Raw genomic sequence first — 24,011 nt, 5'->3', positions numbered from 1 at the left:
CCTGGACCTCGTAAAATCATTGTTTATGTGTATGGTCTGTTCCACTTCCAGTTCCAGTTGGTTTTTCCCTTGTAGTCGAAGGTAAGCGTAAGGAATGTTTTGGGACCAATCCCAAACACTGAACTGTGTGATAATAGACGTTTGGTCTTCAAATATTTCGGAATAAACCAAAAAAAGACAGGAACTTATCAGTTTGGCATCCACCCGAGTTGTGCATCTGCTAAAATTTTCTCCAGATCTAATAAATCAAATCCGGAATCTAACAATGCGTTTGTTTTCGGAGTTAAAGTCACGAATTTGTGATTGTGATTGTGATTGTAGAAGAAGACAAAAATATATGGAGTCCACCAGTTTGACTTTTGAAATATAAAATGAATGGAAGGTAGAGATAATTAATTATAATGGGATTGTATTTTAATAATATATGGGACCCACCAATTTGACTTTTGAAATGTGTGTTTTGTTGTGTAGTGTTTTGAGTTAAAGTTAAAGTTAAAATCTTAAATCACGACTTTGAAAACAAAAACGGAGCGTAAAAGGTTTTTTTCCCGATTGCTGGTTGAACCTTGCAGCAACAGTGATGATCAGTAACTGACCCTCGTCCATTTTTCTTCAAGATATTGACTTCCATTCCACCTTAGAGCCCTGACTTGGCGCTAACATCCGTAATCCTCGACAATCGTGTTGCAGCAGTGAAAATTCAAGTCCTGGTAGATCTTAGGCAGGGTGTAGCGTGAATACTGAAAGATGTCCTGATGTTGCTCCTATAGGGTTCTTCCACTCTCATTATCCTAGCTCATAGCGGATTTTCAAGTAGAATGGACAATAGATGGACTATTTCAAGTAGAATAGACAATAGATGGACTATTTATCTTACTACATACCAGCATCGATTGCCCCTTCAGCATGTTTCAGAAGGGCATACAACTTATCGACATTATAGTTTGTAAAATATTCCATTTGCCCTCTTATTTGACAACATGAGATCATTCGCCCTCATATTCACATAATGTAAACCAAAATACTGAAAGGAAACAAGAATCCTCAGGAATTGCGAGAAGAATGGCCTTCCTGTTTCTATATAGATTCACTATGTGATGTTGGGTCGAACACTGCACCAACCTAAACAGATGTCTAGACTAAAAGGAATATCCCCAGGAAACGAAGAAAGTCGGAATCATACATCTGTCAATATTAATGAAGATACAATCACAACATACGCAAGAAAGAAGAAAAGCGCTATCTGGATGAAAAACTTGGGGTTCTCTCTCATGTTTGGGGACGCAACAGCCCTGTAAAAACGAACCAGAACCATAGGCCATAAGCAAATGGGAACAAGAGCAAATCAGGATCACGAATTTCATGTGATCTCATGCATAGTTGAGGAATTTACCGAGCAATCCGCTGAGACAGCCGGTGGAACGGCAAGCTCTGAATGAAAACGATTCCAGGACCAGTCAGAACAGCTGTGACGAGATTCTCACCCTGCAAATTCAACCACAGTTTAGAGATCATGATGAGTGAAACAAACTCCTGACGTTAATCATCAACTTAACAAGTGAATGCAGCAATTGTCAACATAAGAGAATGAAGAAAAAGAAATTTAATCAAACAGTTAAGTATCAGCAGAGAAATACATTCATTATAACATACCCCGAAGACTGCCCTTCTGATGGGACCATTGTATTTAATTTGCACATTAACCGTGGCCGTCACAGCTGCAATGCAGGTAACGTCGACAGCTAATACTTCGCCTACCTCAAGATTTTTCTGCACAACTGATCAAAGAGAGAGGAGCAGTTTAACCTCTAGTTTGAAATTTATTGCAGGGAAACGGCATAAAACTTGTTGAGCAAAGGGCATAGTATAGAAATACTTCTTATTAAGCCACACCACCAGGAATTTTAAACGCTAAATTATTAGAAATAATTGATCTGATAGTAGCTAATTTTACTAGGCATCATAGACACAAAACAAGCCCGAGGACCCATGCGAAGTTTTACTCCAAAAGTGATTCTCAATACATCTCAGACATATTGTGAACAACTTAATGTCCTAAAGCAGCTAAATTTATTTGTCTGAAGGGACATACCAGATCCACCAGCAACTATGAAGGCAAGTCCCTGTCCAGATAACTTCTGTCTCAGAAATCCCTAAAACAGAATAAAAAATCTCATTCAATGAGTCTGACTAGATTTGATAGAACCGCATGGGAGAGCAAAGAGTAAGGAAAAATCCTCACCTCTGCACCAGTGACCACATGACGGGCTCTCTGGTCAACTGTATTACTAACCTTTACATCGTTAATGGAGCATAAGAATGCATCTGGCTACAAAAAGAAGATATAATCACTTAATGGTCCATAACACGAAAATTGAGATACCAAGAGAATTGGAGATGTGAAAGAAAAAGTTACAGAGTCAGCTCTCTACCTGGCACAACATCTCTCCCCCGAAAACTGCCAGATCAATCTAACCATCACGCAAGAAGAGGAAAAAGTCAATAAAGTACAGCATGGATCATGACTTATTTGATAAAAAAAGAAACACAAACCGGGAGAATTCTTGCAAGAGAAGGTGCAGCTATTCCAACAAATCCATCTGTTGTACCCGTGTTCCGAAGAACTATGCTTGTAATGTTCTTGCCGAACAGCCACTGCCACATGCCAACTTCATGTTCGGGAAGATAGACATTTTCCATTTCAATGGATCCAGACATAAAGCACATAGAACCTACAATGATTTTTAGGGTCAGTCAAAAAATGATACAGACAAGAGCTGCTTCGAAGGGCCACAGTTTGTGCCCTTCACATAAAATATTAGTCTTAACTAGTTTTGTTGCATATGGAAAAATCTCCAGGTCCGTCCACAATTAGCAATTAATAACTACACACAATTACATAGACCAGCATGAGGCATGAAAGGTAATGCCTAAATGACCTTGCATTTGCCCACTGCCAAGAAGAAATTCTCAATGATCTTACATCAATTTTGTGTGATTCGGAGAATATGATGTTTTCAACTAACCTGGTCTCGCTATTATCTTTTCTTGTGGCTTTAACATAACCTGATGGGGCAAAACCAATATTATCAGAAGAAAGTAAAAGAAAGTAAGCCAACAATGGAGAAAAGCTTGTATAGCCGACACGGGATATAGAGTTTAATCTGCCTTGTTGACCAGTGCTTCAGATACCTGAACCAACTGCGCTTCACCACCCAAAATTTGAAATGGGGTGACCACATCTTGGGGACTCTGCACAGATAAATGCTCACAAGAATAAATTTCAATAGAAAAAATCGACTAATAGATTGATCGGATCAATAGATGCATCGGTGAGATCAAATGCGAGAGCAGGACTTCTTCCAAACTGACTATTCCAGTTTATTAAAAAAAAGAAAATTGTAAATTTCATCACTGATTACCTTAGGTATTTTGATATGGGACCAACTTTTCCACATTATTCACAAAAACAAGGAATTGCCAATTTGATGAGGCAGACATAATGTGGCAGAATCAGGCTTACACTCGAAATTACGGATGTGTTCCAATAACTGATTCTGATAAATTGAGACTCATCAAAGTTGACTTAATATGTTAGAACTTTACATAGCAAGTGGGAGGTTTTGGGCAATTAATATTGTAATCCAGGACGTTTTACCAAATATTCTATGAGGATTCATGAAGTGATCGCATTTTGTCTCATCAAGATGGGGTTTTGACTGAACATTTCTCTGAAAGGCAAAATTGATCTAGCCATTCTAGTGATGAACCCCAGCAACTAGCAGTTGAATGAAGTGGTGTGCGGTAAGTAGCCATGCTGTGCCATAATTTCTGCCTATAAAAATGCCCTACCAAGACATGCTGCAAAAACATGTCGAAGCAGTCGTAACATAAATGGATCCAACTAGACGGCCGCCGAATAACTTGTTCCAGCAATTTAACAAGATCACTTCAAGGTGTGAAAGACATCCCATGCAAACAAAACTGTTCAGATGCTAACGCCCAAGCAAAACCACAACTCGTTTTTCACAGAAATCAGAATTCCCTCCTCACTGAAGATAATCTCCTACTCCACATTCATACCACCATTAATCAGTTTTCTTCGTAGGAGAGATCAAATTCAATCACCTTCGCAGTCACAAAAGCATAAATTTTTGGGGCTTAAGAAGCAACAAGCGCCACACATGCCGAAGAACTTTTGCTTTTAAGGGTTTAGAGTCATCAAAAAGGGGAATCATTGAGATCATCCATTGGCATCAAAGGCTAATTCATCCACGGTGAATAAAGGTCCCAAATCATGAAGTCATCAGAAGAGACAACAACTCCACCGAATTCAACGCGATGACGAGAACCGATCAAACCCAAATGCCAGAATTCTACTCCAAAAGGCGGGACATTCCCGCCGAGGATAACACAATGACAATCCAAAACCTCTTAAATCTCGGGGTCAAAAACTAGAAGCGATCTCAGCTCAATGGGGTTCAAACCTGATATACGTAAGGCTGGAAGGGGGTGGAGAAGAACGGAGCAGCCATGGCTGGAGAAGGAAGATTTCAGGCCAGAAGCGGATCGCGAAGTCAAATCTGAAGGGTTCGTCAGAGATCCGAGCTCGAAAGCTCCATTGCCAGAATCAAATCGAGGCAGAAGACGCAGCAGAAATCGACGTTCTCTACAGAGCTCCTCCCACTTTGGCCTTGTACGATCGGCAATGGAAGGCTCGCCCATTTACGAAACGCCCCTTGCATGTTTAGGCTTTTGTGTTATTTTACGGATCTGCCCCGTCATTTTAGTCTTTTCTTAATTGATCCACCATAGTTTTTACATTGAGCTATAATGCACGAAATATAATCTGCAAATCCCCTGTTTGGCTTTAAAACAAACACAATTATTACATCTTCCTTTCTTTTTCAATTTTTAATATTAAATTCTCTCAACTATTCAGTACTTTTTTCGCAATCCAATAACACAGTTATTACTTAATCATTACTTTCTCTCAACTATTCATTATATTTTCACATTTTTTCTCATAATTTAACAACACAATTATTACAAAATTATTAAAATCAAAACTCAACTCAATTATAATACCAAAAATGAGATAAATACGAAAGTTTCAGGGACCTACTGAAATTAATACTTTTCCTGATCCCACATATTTAGTTTGATGGCATTTTAGTCTTTCTCGTTTTCTCATTGTCGGCTCCGTGATGTTCTTGCGCTGGTAAATGGACTCGGGCTCACTCAATGGAGTACACGTGGCAGGAAATCTGACGTGTCATAATATCACTGGAGCATGCTGTCAGTCCCGACGTGTTTCTGACAATTTTGACTCCCCGGATTTAAACTTTTCCAAGGTCATTCATCCAAAGTTCCCCGAAGACAGCAGAGAACGAAAATTTATCGAATCGTTATCCGATCCCAACATTACAAGAACTTCGATGATTTTTGAGTGATGTTTTAGGCGATTAGAAAACAATATTACTTTTTGAGAGAATTTCTATTTATTAAATTTTAATAATAAAAGTTATTTTTTGGCAGAAATTTCGTATATATTTGTAGAAACTCTTTTGTTAAGAAATAAAAGTTGAATTCACCAAAAAAAAGTTGAAAATATGAATAAATTAAATATTATTAGTAAAATGAAAATGTTGACAAATATAAAAGACATAGTATATATATTTCACATAATAATTATTAAAGTAAAATACACTCATCTCCCTTGAAGTTTTGTGACACTTTATTCTTAATCAAAATAGACACTCCACCGCATTGATCTTGTTGACTTAAGATAAACTTCTTTTGACGCTCAAACATTATTTTCATTTCACTTTTATTATATTTTTGCTCTTTTGAATTATTATGATCATCAACATCACATGACTTATTCACTTTGGTTATACTATTTGAATTTTCGATAAAGTTATTATTTTTTGTTATATTTTTTAAAATAAAAAGTATTTTGAAATGAAAAAGAGAAAAGAACAACTCGTCAACAATCATTATAGCTCTCAATGGTCTAAAATAATGGTGTCCATTCATTAGAAAAATAAAGTAAGGGTGTCCGATAACCAAATATCCATTCCTCGACATCGATATCTAGAATCATTGCATTTGACACTAAAGAGGTCATGCCATACCAAATACTCGTGCTTCACTGTAAATGGCAACAACATTCTCACGAAGTTACGGACGACTATTTTTATGGTTTATAACATCCGCGAAATGCTGAGATTTTAGACGTCGTAATTTAAGATATGAATGTTACAAATAGAGCCTCGCCAATGGCAAATACTCCACCATAGGTAATCGAAGACCTTAATGATCATCAATGATCTCGAACAGAATAGTTACAAGTAATATTTTTCTCTTTCTTATGTATTTTCTTATTTTCAAACTTTTTCATCCACAAAAAAATTTGCATGTCAACAGATTTATTGATGATCTAAGTAATATGATCTAAACGTGAATTAGTTGTGTCACCTTGAAACAATATTGAAAAATAATATGAATTAGGACAAAATTTAAAAATAAGCTAAAGATTAAGGACTAAAAGAATTATTTTCAATTAGGTCAACATGAGCAATGGGGTGTATTATTAATTTTACTATTAAGAATGAGGTGGAATGTCTATTCTGATCAAGATTGTGTTGGAGTGTCATTAGGCAAAACTTTAAGGGAGGAGAGTATCTTACTCTAATTATTAAGAATGTTTAGTTGGAATGACAAGACGATATATTTTCCTTGAGGGAGGACAAAGTTCAAATCTCACCGATCGCATTAAAAATCTCATGCGCCTTGCCTCTCGACCTAAACTTGTTTTGTAATTTTGATTTATGTATATATTATTTAATTTATTATTTATTAGTCAAAATTTTCAACAAAGATTTTTTTGACAGCGCAATTGCGCTGCAAAAAAATTTAGAATTTTCTTATATTGTAAGTACATCCGCATGTCTGATAACGCATAAAAAGTATAAATTAGGCCCGCATGTCGTGTAGTGCTAGACTACCATATATAATGTCTAGGGATGGACTGAAGGGATTGAAGGTGATAGTTATCCTCATTGAATTTTCACACTTTAAGAAAAATTATATATAATTCTTTCAATTTTGGTGAAATTTCTTATATTCGGTCCCCTAACTCGAAAAAATTATCTTACTATTCGCCCTCTCTAAGTCCAAATCCTGAATTCGTCCCTACTAGTGTCATGGCTAATGGCTCAAACTCATAACAATGTGGAACCTTGAAAAGACTTTTCGGTTCAAACTTTATATAAGTCGAATCCCTCGATGGAATGCCAAGACCCAAGACTGCTGGCATGCTCACATCATAGCCTTCCGTCTCCCTTTATTCTACACGCCATCGAACCAAAGTTTTTGCCACTAATGCGCCACTAGACGAGAAAGGATTACTGAAAATAAAATGGATCGATAAACGTCGACATGAGGGAGAGACGCCACGTGGGGAGGGATGCTGGACCGGATCCAGTCCATCCCCTATTCCCCTACTATAGATGGAGAGAGAGGGAGCTTCACTCCTCCTCACTCGGCAGTAATCATAGTAATTATTAAATAATTTTCTTTGTTAAATCGTAATTATTATTAATTTAATTATATTATACGAAAAAAGTCAATCTCGTTGTCTGTGTCCCTCTGTCTGTTTGTCTGTTTAAGGCAGGTTTCCGTCAGCGCTCCTCTGTTTCCCTCCCAATTCCATTCCATTCTCCCTTTTCTTCCTCCCACGCGTCTCCCTGTCCCTGCCTCGGAGTCGGAGGCTTCCTTTCTCTGCGATCAACCAATCCAAATCCAAATTCTCTGCGGATCCCGCGTCTCTGCTCAGCTGCTCCAGAGGTATGCACGACCTTATCCACTCTCGTACGATGATGATGCCAACACCATCACATTCTCTTGCTGATCCGGTGTTGTTAGCAAGACGATGCTCTGTTTATCTCCAGTTCTTCCTTTTGCCGCTGTTCTTTGGTGTTTGTTTGTGCACTGCAACGAAATTGCAATAGAGACCGGATCACTGTTATGTATGGTGATGCAATGTGATTTGTTTGCTGGCTGGAATTACCGTTCCTATTTTAGAACCGCGGGACTGTCCCGAAGCCCCCGAAATGATATTAGCCTTACATGTTTTGTCCTTCCAAGTGCATTCAACCTTAGGACTTCGATAGTTGAACATATTGGAAGCATATATACGATTTTGCTTTCAAAGCTTATCTCCTATATCTGTATGAGAGAGAGCTCCCTGCTTGTCTTGATTGGACAGTAGAATGAATTGCATGACTGGGGTTTGGCTTCAATAAGGATTCTGCTTAAAAGGGAATGATTTTACCGAGACTGGTGGGAAAGCGCTGCCTCACAGCGAGTCGGGTTTTTGTTGGTTGATTGTTGGTGAGAGACATATCGAAAACTGAGGTTCTTCTTATATGAGATTTTGAAGCTAAAGAGATACTTGCTAAACAGTAAATAACGTGTTATTGGATTGCTTTGGATATATCAAGATACTTATTAGAGAATAGGAGCTTGCTTTTGAATGGAAAAACGAATTCTAATAAAGGCAACTTATTAAAGAATTGAGTCCCTTATTAAATAGTAATAAGCTTATTATCTTTTGTAGTATCCTTAAAAGCTGCTCTTTAAGGATGCTCCTCGTGGTAGCAACACTCGTATGACTAAATGAGCTCGGATTATTTTATTGGACTGGCCGTCTTGCCCATTATGTGATTTGTAAGATGCATTGATTTTTCTGTTCTTCCCCGTGCAGTTGGGGGCCCATTCTCTTCTTGTTACACGCTTCTTGTAGAGAGAATATTCAGTGGGACCTTCGTGCTTTAACATTCTGAGGTAGCCTTTATGCGCATGCTAGTCCCTTAATATCTCATTTCATTCTGTGGGAACTTTTACGCTGTCGGAGTCTATTGTACATACACTGGATGAGTACTGTATGCACAAAATTTCTGTTTGGGTTGGCTAGTTTTAATTTTGCTCGGATATATTGACTCTATGATCATTTTTACACCCCATTCCTCACAATTTTTTCTTTTCATATTCAGTGCTCGTAACTTACTCTGATATTGTGTTCCATTGTCCCTTTATCAACTTTTCATGGTCGGAGCTACAGTTTCAGCAGCTCCTGGTGTGATGAAATCCAATCTTGCCCATTCAAGCAGTATTCCTCGATCATGCTTGCACGTAGGTGGCAATTGGCTAGCTCAACCAACGGGATCCGCTCAGACTTATGGTGATATAAATTGAGTAGCAGAATTGTTTTCTTCTTTGTGATGAGATGAGGAGGCCATTTATTATAGTTCTCGTCCTAACGAGGGATATCTTTCGCCTTTGCATGGGCAAAAGACTTAATAAGAGAAAATTCTTTATCATCGTGGCCGTCGTGACTATATGTGGCATGGTGCTTCCGACCCTTATATTTCCCCATCCTCTGAACATTTGGTTCCTCTATCCACCTATAGTTGCTTCATCAGATAATTCCTTGACTAGCAATATACATTTGAGAGTGGAACAGACTGTGGCAAGGTTTGAGCAAACACAGAATGTTCCGGCTGCCCCTGTTGCTTCTGTGAACTCTTCAATTCAGACAAATCAATCTGCGTTAGTGGAGGAGAAAAGACGAAAAAAGAAGCGGAAAAGGAAGCATGGCAGGATGGCGCAAAAGATTTTATCTCCTCCTCCTCCCCCTCCTCGTAGAATCGTGCCTGCTTCTTTGCAGGTAAAACTCGTTGGAGTATGTTCAATTTGCAAAAGTGAAGCCAGCCTAGTTTATCTTCTAACCTTTTTATATTCTTGTGTTAGAGATATATCTGGTCTCTGCCACCGAATGAGCAACTTGTGTATGCTAAAAAGGAGATTGCAAATGCTTCAACAGTTATCGATGATCCTGATATCTATGCTCCACTATTCAAGAATGTCTCCGTATTCAAAAGGTATGCCTTAAGTATATGTACATGGAATGATTTTACTCGATGAAACAGATTTTCTTCTATTTATTAAATAATACATTTTAGCTGAAACTGTTTCATGCTCGTTTTTAGTCATATTCTGGAGTTTTCACTTACCTAAAACTGGTAAAGGCTCTATAACTATTCAACTGTAGCTGTGGAATTGCATAGCTAAATCGTTATGTGAGGGACATCAAAGGGGACTTTACCTCTGTAAATCAAATACAGATTTCGAATTTTGCTTTCTATCGAACCATTTGAGTGATCCCTGGAACCTCACTTCGGAACTTTTATGAGTTACTGAGCTTGCATCTGATAACTTATTGTGATGGTTTGGAGAAGCTGATCTGGAACTATTTTTCTTCGATGTATAAATTGTCCTTGACTACAGAACATGACCATTTGGATGACCCTGATAATAGCAGAGAGCTTCTGATCTGTTTAAAATTGAAAAGTAAGGATCATATTAGGATCATCAGAAACACTTTGATCTGTTTCTTTATCATTGAAACACGAAAGTTATACTCTTCATCTGCATGTGTTATTATGCTATAGTATTCATTTATATGTGGAAAGATTTTTGAGGATTACTTGATGCCTGAACAGCGGTTTAAGTGTAGTTCAGCCTCTCCTTTACTACGCTCGTTTTTCTTTTACTTCCCAGCGGCGCCGCCCCCCCCCCCCCCCCCCCCCCCCCCCGCCTTGGTCCTTCAAATTGGGAGTATTTGTTGAAGTCTTGAACTCGATTTCAGGAGCTATGAATTGATGGAAATGATACTCAAAGTTTACATTTACAAAGATGGTAAAAGGCCCATTTTCCATGTGCCCCACCTCATGGGAATTTATGCATCCGAAGGATGGTTCATGAAACTAATGGAGGAGAATCGGTGGTTTCCGACCAAGGACCCGGAGAAAGCTCACCTATTTTATCTGCCTTATAGTGCACGCCAGTTGGAGCTGGCCATATACTTACCTGGCTCGCATAACCTGAGACCGTTATCTATCTATTTGAGAGATCACGTGAACTATCTTGCAGCCAAGTATCCTTTCTGGAACAGGACACATGGGTCAGACCACTTCCTCGTTGCTTGCCATGACTGGGTATGTAATGTTAAGATCATTCTTGAAATGCAACTATGTCATTCCGTGTGTTGGTGAAAGTTCAGTCGTACTATATTCTTAACAATCCCTATGTTCTGAGTTAGGCAAGACCATCTCAGATTATGACTGCTCCTTTTCTCATTACCTTATTCTTCGGCAGGGCCCTTACACGACGACTGCACACGAGGAGCTGGCCCGAAACACGATAAAAGCTTTATGCAATGCTGATCTATCGGAAGGAATTTTCAAAGCTGGAAAGGATGTTTCTCTCCCTGAGACTACCATAAGGAACCCAAGGAAACCTCTGAGGTACATAGGCGGTTTAAGGGTGTCACAGCGCCCGATCCTTTCGTTCTTCGCTGGAAACATGCATGGTAGGGTCCGCCCGACACTTCTCCGGTACTGGCAGGACAAGGACGACGATATGAGAGTATACGGTCCTCTACCAAACAGGGTCTCCCGAAAGATGTCTTATGTCCAGCACATGAAATCTAGTAAATACTGCCTATGCCCCATGGGTTATGAAGTTAACAGCCCGAGAATAGTCGAGGCCATATATTATGAGTGTGTTCCAGTTATTATTGCAGATAATTTCGTTCCTCCATTGAGTGAGGTCTTCGATTGGAGTTCTTTCTCAGTTATTTTGGCAGAAAAGGATATTCCAAATCTAAAGGACATTTTATCTGCCATTCCATTGAGGAGGTACCTTAAGATGCAAACTAATGTCAAGATGGTGCAGAAGCACTTCCTCTGGAACCCGAGACCTGTCAGATACGATTTGTTCCACATGATCCTGCATTCTATTTGGTTTAACCGGTTGAATCAGATCGAAGTCCCACCTGCACAGTGATTCTTGCTCCCCCAAGTGGAATCAATGAAGATTCAAGACGGACAGCTCGGATGACTGGGAGGGGACAAAGGATCTCAAGAGTAGCAGTCATATGGTAAATTTGTCAAATCAATGGGGCCACATTGCCAAGGTTTGAGGGATGGACAATCAGCATTTATTGCATTAATTCGACGTCACGTGAAGCTTTGAATCGAGCACCAAGATTTCACGCATCGGAGGAAGGGAGGGCTCCAAGACAGGGATTCCCGAACCAGGTATGGCGTAAAAGGGCCTCCATGGTTATCTACTGGTCAAGTTCTTGCTGCATTTGCGTATTTCACCTGCCTGGACATATAATTAAATTATATCACGTATTACAGACTTTCTTCATTATGTCCAATGAGTTGCTATATTCTGGTGTTCTCCATTTTCACTATTTCCATGAAGGGTGTTTCATCATCGCAGTATATCAAGCTCCCGCACCTTCCATTAACTAAGGCTTTCCCGTTCACATCCTGCAGGAGAAGAAAATATCAAAAAGGAGCTGAGCTTTTCCCCGCCGTAACTCCAGTCGTCCAAAAGGGAATGGAAAGGTTGATACGCGGAGGTATTCAATCCCGAAACCGAGAAGTCTTTGCGAAAAACTGTTCTTTATATTCCTGCGTGAATCTCCTCGTACAGCAAAAAGTTGATATTCTGTTTCGGGTCATAGTGAGATCACTCATAAGACAAGAATTACCGGCTGCTGAATTTTAATCATCTGTGCTGTGGTATGTGTCGCTGTTATGCATATGATTTTCACATCATTGGCCCTACTTTCCTTTCACTTGGCCTGCACCTTACCTTCTTCTTCTTCTTCTTCTTCTTTCCCATTCCCCACATCATTGGCCCCACTTTCCTTCACTAGGCCTCCACCTTACCTTCTCCTTGTTCTTTCCCATTCCCAGCGAACGAACAACAATGTCGTCTGTTCTGTGCATTATTATTTATTTTTTTAATGCTCCATAGGCATATATTATTTTCTTGTGGTATCCACACCTGTTCCATTGTTCCAATTCGTTGCTCTAAGCATGAAGACGTTATGGTCTTCACGATAGACCGGTAGTCGGGAGAGACCTCTCCGAAACAAGACTAACGTTGCCAGTGGCATTTGATTTAATCGGAATTATTAGCGAAAAGCCAGTCCATTTTGTTGGTTCGACTCGATGACGCATGCATGCGATGGGAATAAGAATGATTAATAACAATGCAGCGGGACAAAACAAATGATTAATGCTGAAGTGGTCCTCACTTGATGGACGGACACCATACAAATCTCGTGCGGGTTGTCTTTTTAAAAGTTTTAATATTTACCGATCAACTTATGCGAATTGGTTTAAACGATTTACTGCATATTATTTTTAAATAAAGTATTGAATTCGAATATTGTAAATTGATATAGTTTCATCCTTTTAGCAAGATAATCTAATTTTTTTAGGTGTGTACCATGGTATTCAGATCCCAATAGGGAGATCGAGTATTAAAGGTTATTTTTCTTCCCAATAAGTGCGCTTCTCGGGATTCGAATTTGTGTTATCCTCCTTACGGGGTGAGCTGCTAACTACTCAATCAATACTTTTGAATTGAATGGGATTAATTGGAGCTCATTCGACTTCTAAATATCATAATATATATTAAAAAACATACATGCATATATATATTAATCAGATATTTGTAATTATCAATTTTAATTCGTACCTGAAAAGTAATTCTTTCCACCTGTTTCACGCTAAAAAGGGGTCTTGACAAAGAAGTGGGGTCCATAACATAGCTCTCCTAAAAGTAGTGAATCGAATCAAATCGCTGATCAGAGGAGTTTGATGAAGAAAATACGGATGCCCAGACAGATCGGAGTTCGGCCTTTCATCGTGAGCCAATCTGCAATGGTGTTTCCCTCACGATGGATTTAATCCATCCATCTTTGGCTTCTCGTCATATATAGTATCTGCGAGTCGTGATCCAGTTAGACTAAGAAAAGAGATTGAGCAAACTCTCGAGCCATGTACAATATAGTTAACAAGATGCTGGGGCAATCCCCGAATTAATTAGTCGCCAAGGTTGCACGATTCCTCCATAGACATCGCTGCTCGTTAGCCTGTAGACCCACTGAGTGCATAAATGGTCATGATCCCCGATTTTTTCACTTGCTCATACACGTATATTTTCAAATTTTCTTCGCATTTTCACAATAGATTTGTTTATGGATTAATAAAATAATTATTTTTTTTTATAATAAGTAAATAAGTTTCAAGCTTACTTTTATATGTCAAGTTGGTTTTTAATGCATAATCTTCCCCTTCAATTTGCGTCGATATCAAAAAAGATGTAGTGCAGTGGCATACGCTCTTACCTGTTAATCTAGAGGTTACAAGTTCGATATTTATGTGGAACTACCACTGCTTCTTTATTAGATATTTAAGATTTATCTTTCATTTACTAAGCCATGGGTATCCTTTATAACCGAAAATTTATACTGATCACTATAATTTTTTTCATTTCCACCGCCTTTAACTTTAAACTTTGTTTTAAGAAAAAAAGAAAAAAACTTGTTTGTTATTTATTTCATCCATTTTACTGTTCTCCGCTTTCGACAGAGAGCTTGGAAGCCGAGGGAGAGAGTTTGAAAGGAAAAATCATAGAGAATTAGAAATTGATCTATCTTCAAGTTTTGATTTTCCGGGAGCTCGTTGAGATGAGTAATTTATTCCTATATTGATACTTTTAACGTGATTATTATAGAAATTGTGGAACCGTTGTATTGTCGTTACCATATCAGTATTATATAAATTGCATGTATCTTTATATGATCGATCAAGATATTTGAAAATGAGTTAGTAACATTCAACCAAAAAATGAGTGAAGATTTTTTGGTGTGAACCATGATATTCGGAAGTCCGATTGGACCCTGACTAATCTAGTCGAGTCGGATCGGCTGATTAAAGGGTAAAGCTCTCCCAGCTTAGATTTTCTGCATTCACAAGTATTCGAATCCGATATCTTAGTTAAGTGGAATAAATACCAAACCGCTTGAAGCAACTCACGTTGGTAAATGAGTTAAGATTTTGACATATTGTAAACGTTCAGTGTCATTTTGAATTGTAATTAACTTCACGATCTCTCAGTTGATTCATTTTTCTAATCAAGGCTTTCTCGATATTTACAAGTTTTACTTGAATTTGGAGTTAGTTAGATTTTGATATATGTTCCTCTATGGTTTTTCTTTTGAAAGGATTCAAATTGAGTCCGCCAATGTAATAATTAAGCCAATTTTAGGATGGAAAAGCAACTGTATCAAATAATTGATTCTTGATTCTGCTTTTGCTTCCTTTTTTGTTTCCTCGGTCATGGCCTTATTAAAGCAAGTGGCCTTATCGCTTCTAAAAAAGCCACCAACTTTTTGAATCGGTCGTGTTCTTTGAGTTAGTATGATTGAGCATTTTGCTCGTCCACTGATATTAATATTAGCATTAATAATGTATATAGCATTTCAACACTTACCCAGACGAATAAAAGTTCTTGGAATTACTCCTTTAATCATGATAGAAGAGGAAAATATTTGATGCATGGGTGAAAGTCAAACCTGAAACCACTTTTATCTCCTTTGATCAAATAATGTATAGTCATACCCATCGAATTTAAGCTAGCAGGGATGCATGCAAGAGCCATGAGGGATCATGCAGCCAAGTACGACTGCGGTGGACGTATTAGCACTCATTCAGTCGACTGTGTCATGTGAGATATGACGACGGATGCTTCCCCGTTTATTTTCAAAAAATTTAATTTTAACTTTAACTTTAACTTTAATTCAACACACTACACAACAAAAACACACGTTTCACAAATCAAATTTATAACTACATCTCATTTGTCCTTTTCCACAATCAAAATTAAAATCAAAGTAACTTTAACTCTGAATCCAAACGGCCCCTAGAGCTAGCAACGTTAACATGAAAAACCAGTTTCATCCGGAGACAACTTTTGTATGTGTTGTTAAAAAATTGCGTAGAAGTCTAGGAAACTTAATGGATCACGACTAATTCAAAATCGATTCAAGTCAGCTTTTAAAGGGGTGAATCTCTCCCGGTATAAATTTTATTCATTTTACGATATTCGAATCTAAGAATTTAATCAATGAAAATAGTTAGTATCAAATCACTTGAATCAACTTACTCACTCCTTTCATTCTAATTTCGGTGGAAGCAAATTTTTTGTGACCGTAATAGATTTTTACCCCTTTTGAACCAACATGCAAATATTTCGGTCCCACTTGAGTGCTAGAGATCCAGGTCCTCGTGATCTGATCGATTGACAAATATTTAATTTCATGATTGGAGAGAAAAAAAATTTCACCAGCTTCGGGTCAGTAATTTTTTTTTTTTGGGTTGAAAATGGGGGTTAAAGCCCATTGGTCAGTAGTTACTTATAGTAGATTAATCACATGATTGCCTCCATTTAATTAGTTCGTTTTTTTTTTATCTAACCGATTAACAAAAAGAGAGACCGCTAGCTAGACATTAAAATCGCTTATCAGCGGTCAACATGTCCTCGTCGAGTTCGAGGAACTTATTGACCCACTCGAGACCGTAAGATCCCTCGGTAGTGAAGTCGAAGAACTCGTTCACGTCAAAGCTAGGATCCAAGTTTCCGGTCCCCAATTTATTGCCGCCCTCCTCCTCCTCGGCCTGAGAGTTTTCGGGAGTTTTAAGCGGCGGTGTTGTGGCCTCCTGAGGTGCTGGAACTTCTCTGGATTTCTCCTTTTGATTTATTTTTTTGCTCAAATGAGAATTCCAGTAGTTCTTAATCTCGTTATCAGTCCTGCCTGGAAGCCTCCCAGCGATCAAGGACCACCTGGTAATAATTAAACAACACGAACAAAAATGTTAATACTTCGTTATCGAGATAAATCCTTTAGCAAGACAAGCGAGTTTCGTGCAATGCTGAGATCTTAGGAATACGTGTTGTCACTTGTCTTTCCGAAGCTTCGTGAAGCCCGGCGGTGCACGGAGCGGATAATTAGTCCCAAGGGGATTCGAACCCGGGTCTCGGTGTAAACTTGAGTGCACATTAACTACTAAGTCGAACCCGTTGGGGTTGCGTCGTGACTTGTCCGGTAAACCTTTTAGGATGCTGGGCTGCATTCTCGAAAAAAGAACACATACATCGTGCTCTCGGGATGGAAAAACTTTTCGTCGAAATGTAATTTATTACCTGTTGCCCAGCAGCCTATGGAGCCTGAGAATCAAATCCTCTTCCTCGTCCGAGATGTTCCCTCTCTTGATATTGGGCCTCAGATAGTTCAGCCACCTCAGCCTGCAACTCTTCCCGCATCGGTTCAACCCTGCAACCCAAAAAAACCAAAAGTCCTTCTTATTATTATCATGTATAGGTAGATTTAATTGTACATGTACAGAATGAAGTAAAAGCAACAATGTGTTGTACGTACATGAAGATGAGATACATATGCAATTGTACCTGATTTAGAAGCAACAGTCTTCCACCTCCGGGGGCCGTGGATTTCGATGTACTGAGAGAGCTTCCGGTCTTCCTCAGCAGTCCATGCCCCTCTGTTCATCACCTTCTTGCTGCTGCTGCTTCCCTGCTCATTACCATTATTGTTGCTGTTCTTGTTACGCCTTGTTGGTGCCGTCATCTCTCTCTCTCTCTCTCTCTCTCTCTCTCTCTCACTTATCTTCTTTTTTGGGGAACGGAGAGGTTAGGAATTTAGCAGAAACAGAGGAGCAATTAAGGCTTTTGCTAATTCTAGGATGAGAGCTAGACAGAGTGACAAGTGTGTGTAACTAGTGTAGTCCTTAACGAGCTGCCGAGGCTCTCTGTCTCTGTCTGTCTTTCTGGGTCTGCTTGAGGATTTGTGAGAGTTTGCAGACATGGGGGGAAGAGAGAGAGAGAGAGAGATGCAATTTAAAGCATACGGACTCCTTTTTTTTTTGTCTTAAAACAATTATTTTTGGGGTGTTTTGTCATCTTCATATGAAGGAGACGAAGAGGATCTTGATGGGTGAGTTTTAGTTAGGTGGTTTTCATAAATGGAGGGTGTTTTGAAGGGTCAGTAAAGTCAACCCATCTACCCTTCCTCTTACTTCCCGTTTGATCAAATTTGGGTGGGGGGGGGTAGGGTAAGGGGACCCTGAAAATCAGCTAACTACCGGTTAGCACAACTTCATGGGGGGGTTGTGGAGAAAGTGAAGTATAGGAGGAAAGAATGTTGGGGTGGAAGAGAGTTATGCAAGTAAACTTCGACTCGATTCGTGGTCTCTTCGGTAGCGACTCCGATTTACGGGGTTTGTGTAAGTTGAGCGTACGTATGGTTTTTTTCTTTTGTCATGAATCTTACTGCATTGATTGATTGGCTTCGTGTACGCTGAACAGCTTGATCGGCTGATAAGGGAGTGAACTGGAGTCGGATACTTTTCAATGCAACGATTTGGAAGCCATTGAGGTCATTGAGGGTCAGGCCATTGAGGCAGACCTTTCGGGAGCAAAATAAATGAATTCAATATTTTGACCCACTTGCCTTTGTTTTTTGTTTATATATATTTATGAAATTTTGGTACACGACTGGGAGATGGGCAATGACCAAATAATGGGCCATGAAGGCATTATTAAAAAAAGGGAAAAGTAAAAAACCCTTTTTGATTTGAGCTTAGAATAAATTGAACCCTGTGATTTTTTAAGAAACAACTAACACCATGTGATTTGCTTCATGAGACATAAGGGACTTCATCGTTAGTTTTTTCATCATTGGGTGCAGGCAATCTCGGTGATGGGTTCAGGGTCGCCGATCGGGGACCCTAGCCCCTTCTTTTTTTTTTTGAATTTTATGATCAAATTAAAAAAAAGGTTAAAAGCTTGAGAGTAATAATGATAGAAAGAAAAGTTTGAGGATCAAAAGCGACGAAAAAAACTAACAGTGAGGTCCCTTATGTCTCATGAAATAAATCACATGATATTAGTTGTCCCTCGATAAATCACATGGTCTAATTTGTCCTAAAATCAAATCACAAGTGGAGAGTTTTTGTATTTTTTTCCTATAAAAAAAAGGCGAAAAAGGCTCTCAAGTTGTTTTTCTTGGAGGTTTCCCATTTCTCAGGATTTTAAATTTAGAGTAGTTTTTTTTTTCGATTATAAATGTGACTCATAAATTTAATAATAAAACTCATAATAAATAATGAAGGAGTATGGAAATTATAAATAATTTCAACATGAGAATCAAATATGTAATCTTTTGATTGACAGGCGAGGACGTACGTAACTGCATTACAACCACTTTTTCTCAATCTTAGGTCGTTTCAATTGTCATGAGAGAAATGAACGTGTTATATACTCAAAAGAGAAATGGACATATTTCTGGCTCCGGCGTCTCTTAATTATTTTTCAAAAAAAAAAACTATTATTGCTTATTAAATTAAATTCAATAAATTAAAAGAAAATGGTTTGCTGGAATAATCAGTGATTGGGTTCTTTTCACTAGATATTCTTAACTATTAGTATTCAAAGGACTTATTCGGGGGATTGCTGACGTAGGATCCATGTGAATTTGTGAAAGAAATGCGTACATGCACTACCCTTCTCGAATCCAATTAGAAATTCAAAAAAAAGGAGGCTAAAATATCGTCAAAACCAGGCAAAGATCTCAATGATGGAGCTTTGATAGTGGCCAAAAGGTTGTCCCTTTTTATTTACATGTTCCACGACGTAAACTAACATATATATAATATAAAATATAAAGATAACATGTACGAGGTCTAAATACGTCTTTAATCATGATTGACGCTTTTAATTCTTGATAATCATAACTCTCGAGACTCAACCTCCACCAAAAATCAAATTATCTTTTGATACGCGTGTGAACGTTATTTAGATTACAAGGCTGTGTTTTTTTTTTTAATATTTCGATATTATATTGACACACAAATTTAATGGATCTTTTTAGTCGAATATTGGTGATTAGTGCACATCTTTTTTTTAGCCTTTTGATATGATGGAGCAATAAGGAAATTAGTGTGTTTGATTTTAGAGTTAAGTAGAGTTGAGTTTTAATTTTGATTGAGTTGTAATGATTGTGTAGTTTAATTATGAGAAAATGTGTGAAAAAGTAATGAATAGTTGAAAAAATTTAGTATTAAAAATTAAATTGAATGGTTAAAAATTGAAGAAAAAAGAAAAAGTAATAATTATATTGTTAACTTTTGTTGTGTAGTGAGTAGAGTTAAAGTTCAAGTTAAAATTTTATGACTTGTTTGGTTTCAAAGTAGGATTTTAAAATCCTACTTTAACTTAATTTTACATACAATAAAACAAAATAATTTATACAAAGTTAAATGGTGAGTTTCATTTATACCACTATTTTTCCACAATAAAATAAAATAACTTATACAAAATTAAAGGATGGATCCTATTTATACCACTTTTTTTTCAAAATCAAAATCTAATTTTAAAATCCTACTTTAATACCAAACGCAGCATAATAAAACCGACCCTAACGTGGATCCATTTTTCTATTTCAGCATACCAAATGGGCTACGACTTTACATACCACAAGAGGGTTGGTGTTAGACGACCAATTACCCATCTAGTGACTTTCTTTAATCTTGACTATGAGCATTTGCATTACATATATAAATATCAATGCAGAAGAACTTTCTAGAAGGCCAATTATGAAACCATCATATATATAGATTTTAAGCATTTTCAGGTTGGCTGCCTTTCAAAAAGGTCATGGATGACGTGGCAATATAATTGATTGTGGTTTTGAAAATTTGAGAAGAATATCTGAAAAATGTATAATAATAAATGGAAAATTACAGCAAAAAATATCTGTGTCCTCATTACATGTGGGCTATATCCATTCTGGAATTCTCCACCGAGGCATTAGCATATAGTCTCATAAATGGTCAACCATCAGTACTTTCCCCTTAATTTAAATTATATATTGTAATTCGTCGAAATTAATGAGATATTAATTCACTGAAATCTTCTAGGTACCATCTAGAAATAATTAATGCGCGAGTGGATAAAAATCACGTTTGGCACAAAAACTTTTTAAAACATGACAATTTGATATAAAATGTTCAAAATGTATAATAATTTGGTGCAAAATTTTCTAATTTGTACAGTCAATTACATTTCATTAGAAACGAACCAACGAAGTTAATAGATGCCTACACGGCATCTGACTCGGATCTGACGCACTACTGTTTGTTCATATTTTATGAAATGTAGTTGATTGTTGCAAATTAGAAAGTTTTGCACCAAATTTTTATATTCTTTTTCCAGTTATAAATGATGTCTATAAACTTAGTACAAAAAAATAGATTCCTAATAATTAGTAAATGGGTATGGGTAATCCCACTGAATATTGAACCTCAATAAATTATTATATTTCAAGAAGTTTTTTCTATTAATCATTTTCTTACCTTGTCAAAGGTTTTTACTATACTCGGAATATAATGTACATGTACGTTTGCATCATGCTAAAAAATGTTGATTTAATAAGATATACATACTAGTGTTCTGATTCGTGCATTGCATGGGTTTGTTTGAACAATATTATTCATAATTTTTAAAGTAAATTTTCTTTTCAAGTATAAAATGAAAATTTCCAACAATAACTAAATATTTTGAATTATAAACCTAATATATTATACCAGTTTTAAATAGTTTAGTGCAAGTTAGCTAGTAATTCTCCTATGTAAAAGCATTGCATATTTATTTAATTATTATCATTATTTAAATTCACTACAAATATGAAGTGCAAGTATACAAATTTGGTTTTGTAAATGTTTTTTAAAATAATAATTGTTAAATAGTTACTTTCATTAATTAAATTTTTACTTTTTATGTGATCGTCACTCATAGAATTAGAGTCATATGTTAATTTTTTATTTTGGGAATCCTGCATATAAGTAACTAAGTATTTTATTTAACATATGCTAAGTATTGGGTTAAATCTTTTCTCGGGTTAAATCTTGCAACGAATTGAAAAATATAAGTGTGATCTCAAGTGTGTAGTATTCGATTTATTGATCTAATTAAATCTCCTACTTTACCCGTGAATATTTTCCCTATTTTGAGAGTTTTATCACGTATTTGTAGTGTTGATATAGTTTTTTTGATGGGTTTAAGTTCCTCTAATAGACTTCTCCAACAATATATGTGGCATTTATCATAAAAATATATATATAGGTCAAAATGTACATGTGTAACGTATATACATATACACGTTGGTACATATTTACTTATTAGTGACCAGATAAAAGGTAATCTGTGGACAAAATCTGTTGAGATGTGTTTCGTATTCAGTGAAGAATTCGAATACTAGGAACGACGACGAAATCGACCGAAATGAGAAGAAGGGATTGAAACTGAGTTGTGCTCAATAGAAGAGAGATTGCCACAACAAATTTGAAGATTGCCGCACAATGGGCAAGTTTGTCGTAGCAGTCGGAGTCAACTTGGGTGATTAAGTTATCATTTTGAGAGCAATTTTGTGTAATCTCATAATATATATATTTATAAAGATTTTCTAAAATATTTTGGATATATAGTGGGGAATGTTTAGAGTCTTGAATCTATATATACGAGAGGGAGGGTTTGTACCAAGACAATGTCCGTAAAGTCGGGAAATCACGTATAATTTTCTTATTTTCAGTTAGCTCTCTTGAGGTCTCTAACATTCGTAGGGTGAGAGAGTGGTTATATTTGAGTCGGGTCTTGTAACTAGGGTTGAGAAACACGAATGTGCTCTCGACGGTGTAATCTCCGATTTATCGTTTTAGTGGAGTCTCCCCATTTTGTCCATAGATATTGCTCTCGGTATGAGGATTTTATCATGTATATCACAATATTTTTTCTTCTCTCTTCTCACTTTAAATTTCTCAAATTGGCACACTTCCCAAATAAATTAGTCAATGGTACTGATCGATAAGCTAAAAAGTAAAAAAAAAAAAAATTTGAAAACTTGCATATTTTTAATAGAAATGGTCTTTTTTTGTGTGTGAAAGAATAGGGAGTTTATTATAGTGAACAGTTACATCCTCCTCGGATCCCCAAGTTTGGTATACGAAATGGTCTTTTTAATTAGCTGCAGTTAGGGAACAATAACATAATTTCATAAGATCACATTAGCATATGGGTGACACTTGCAATTTTTTAATTTCAAAAGGAAATCTAATTCTACAACCTACAAATAATACAAGACACACATAGTTAGTGATGTTACGTGCGAATCGAATGTTTGTTCACGTGGTCGTGGTCACTGGTGTCCAATTAATTTATATATGTGTGTATATATATATATATATATGTAGCTGTTTTCCCTAATGACCCATGAGGAGGCCATATATGAATATCGGATCTACTAATTACTTACTGGATGTTGACCATGTTAAAAGTAACACGGTAAAATCACTCTTATAAGTTTACCCCATAGTACATTTTTGGTGATGTTCGTTATTAACTGTGAGCTGCTAATGTGAACGTACGGCGTTACTTTTGTCCAGATGGCGATTTGTTATTGGCTTAAAATTTAAAAATTATTACACGGTTATGTGGGAATGTCTTCCTTTTCGAAGCATCATTAAATGGTTATATATATATATATATATATATATATATTCTTTTTAGAGTAAACTTGATATATGGAAGATCAACTTTTTAAATTGGATTGGTTCATTAAAAGGTAAAATTCCTCTTTCATGAATTTTATTCATTCACAAAATTCAAATTGAAAATCTTATTTAAGGAAAATAAGTGTCGAATCGCTTAAATCAATTAATATTGGCCACGATTGAATCATTAATATTATTTTTTTCGTTATGTATCGTGATATTCAGAAGTCTAATAGACACTCAAACTACTGAGAAGTCTCCAAACTAGGAATTTTTTGTATTCACTTTACTCGAATCCAATACCTTCTTGGATTATTTGTGTGAAGGACAGCCTTAGATTTTGTTTAGGGGAGCATTAATTTGGTTTGTCAATAATTGTGGGTTTATGTGTTTGCCAACCGCCCCTCCTTAAAGCCAATCTATTCCTAACTCCATTATCGATGAGGCCTTTTG

At 37.0% G+C, this 24,011-nt stretch overlaps 3 protein-coding genes across 4 annotated transcripts; 1 reads left to right on the top strand and 2 right to left on the bottom strand.

The window, feature by feature from the left end:
* Positions 1-943: 943 nt before the first annotated feature.
* LOC116192925 lies at positions 944-4,724 on the bottom strand. Its single transcript, XM_031521632.1, has 10 exons — positions 4,488-4,724; positions 3,193-3,252; positions 3,027-3,066; positions 2,554-2,732; positions 2,433-2,471; positions 2,243-2,329; positions 2,093-2,153; positions 1,654-1,778; positions 1,394-1,485; positions 944-1,292 (listed from the first exon to the last, which is right to left on the bottom strand). Exons 1-10 carry the CDS (start codon positions 4,533-4,535, stop codon positions 1,178-1,180), a joined length of 846 nt encoding a protein of 281 aa, XP_031377492.1. The 5' UTR covers positions 4,536-4,724; the 3' UTR covers positions 944-1,177.
* A 2,971-nt stretch (positions 4,725-7,695) lies between these two features.
* LOC116192190 (probable glycosyltransferase At5g03795) lies at positions 7,696-12,923 on the top strand. Of its 2 annotated transcripts, XM_031520658.1 has the most exons (7): positions 7,697-7,851; positions 8,771-8,850; positions 9,128-9,733; positions 9,817-9,947; positions 10,715-11,063; positions 11,224-12,167; positions 12,414-12,923. In XM_031520658.1, the coding sequence occupies exons 3-6, from the start codon at positions 9,293-9,295 to the stop codon at positions 11,911-11,913; spliced, it is 1,611 nt and encodes a 536-aa protein (XP_031376518.1). In that variant the 5' UTR covers positions 7,697-7,851; positions 8,771-8,850; positions 9,128-9,292; the 3' UTR covers positions 11,914-12,167; positions 12,414-12,923. The 2 variants fall into 2 exon arrangements, with proteins under 2 accessions (XP_031376519.1, XP_031376518.1); XM_031520659.1 differs by lacking the exon at positions 8,771-8,850 and having other exon boundaries at positions 7,696-7,851.
* A 3,366-nt stretch (positions 12,924-16,289) lies between these two features.
* On the bottom strand, positions 16,290-17,878 carry LOC116192184 (transcription factor MYB114-like). Its single transcript, XM_031520654.1, has 3 exons — positions 17,404-17,878; positions 17,140-17,269; positions 16,290-16,779 (listed from the first exon to the last, which is right to left on the bottom strand). Exons 1-3 carry the CDS (start codon positions 17,579-17,581, stop codon positions 16,446-16,448), a joined length of 642 nt encoding a protein of 213 aa, XP_031376514.1. The 5' UTR covers positions 17,582-17,878; the 3' UTR covers positions 16,290-16,445.
* Positions 17,879-24,011: the final 6,133 nt, after the last annotated feature.

This window comes from Punica granatum, chromosome 1 (assembly GCF_007655135.1).
Source record: "Punica granatum isolate Tunisia-2019 chromosome 1, ASM765513v2, whole genome shotgun sequence".
NCBI lineage: Eukaryota > Viridiplantae > Streptophyta > Magnoliopsida > Myrtales > Lythraceae > Punica > Punica granatum.
The sequence above is the reverse complement of the archived record's forward strand: the minus strand, read 5'-3'. Positions and strand labels throughout refer to the sequence as shown.

Bases quoted from the DNA above. Each gene is read 5' to 3' on its own strand.
- LOC116192925 (XM_031521632.1), bottom strand. From the start codon at position 4,535: ATGGCTGCTCCGTTCTTCTCCACCCCCTTCCAGCCTTACGTATATCAG. The intron at 2,733-3,026 runs GTTAGTTGAAAA...AAATCATTGTAG, and splicing joins AAAGATAATAGCGAGACCAG to GTTCTATGTGCTTTATGTCT. The intron at 2,472-2,553 runs GTTTGTGTTTCT...CGTGATGGTTAG, and splicing joins CTCTTGCAAGAATTCTCCCG to ATTGATCTGGCAGTTTTCGG.
- LOC116192184 (XM_031520654.1), bottom strand. From the start codon at position 17,581: ATGACGGCACCAACAAGGCGTAACAAGAACAGCAACAATAATGGTAAT. The intron at 17,270-17,403 runs GTACAATTGCAT...TTTGGGTTGCAG, and splicing joins GACTGTTGCTTCTAAATCAG to GGTTGAACCGATGCGGGAAG. The intron at 16,780-17,139 runs GTAATAAATTAC...AATTATTACCAG, and splicing joins CATAGGCTGCTGGGCAACAG to GTGGTCCTTGATCGCTGGGA.
- LOC116192190 (XM_031520659.1), top strand. From the start codon at position 9,293: ATGAGGAGGCCATTTATTATAGTTCTCGTCCTAACGAGGGATATCTTT. The intron at 9,734-9,816 runs GTAAAACTCGTT...TTCTTGTGTTAG, and splicing joins TCGTGCCTGCTTCTTTGCAG to AGATATATCTGGTCTCTGCC. The intron at 11,064-11,223 runs GTATGTAATGTT...ATTCTTCGGCAG, and splicing joins TCGTTGCTTGCCATGACTGG to GGCCCTTACACGACGACTGC.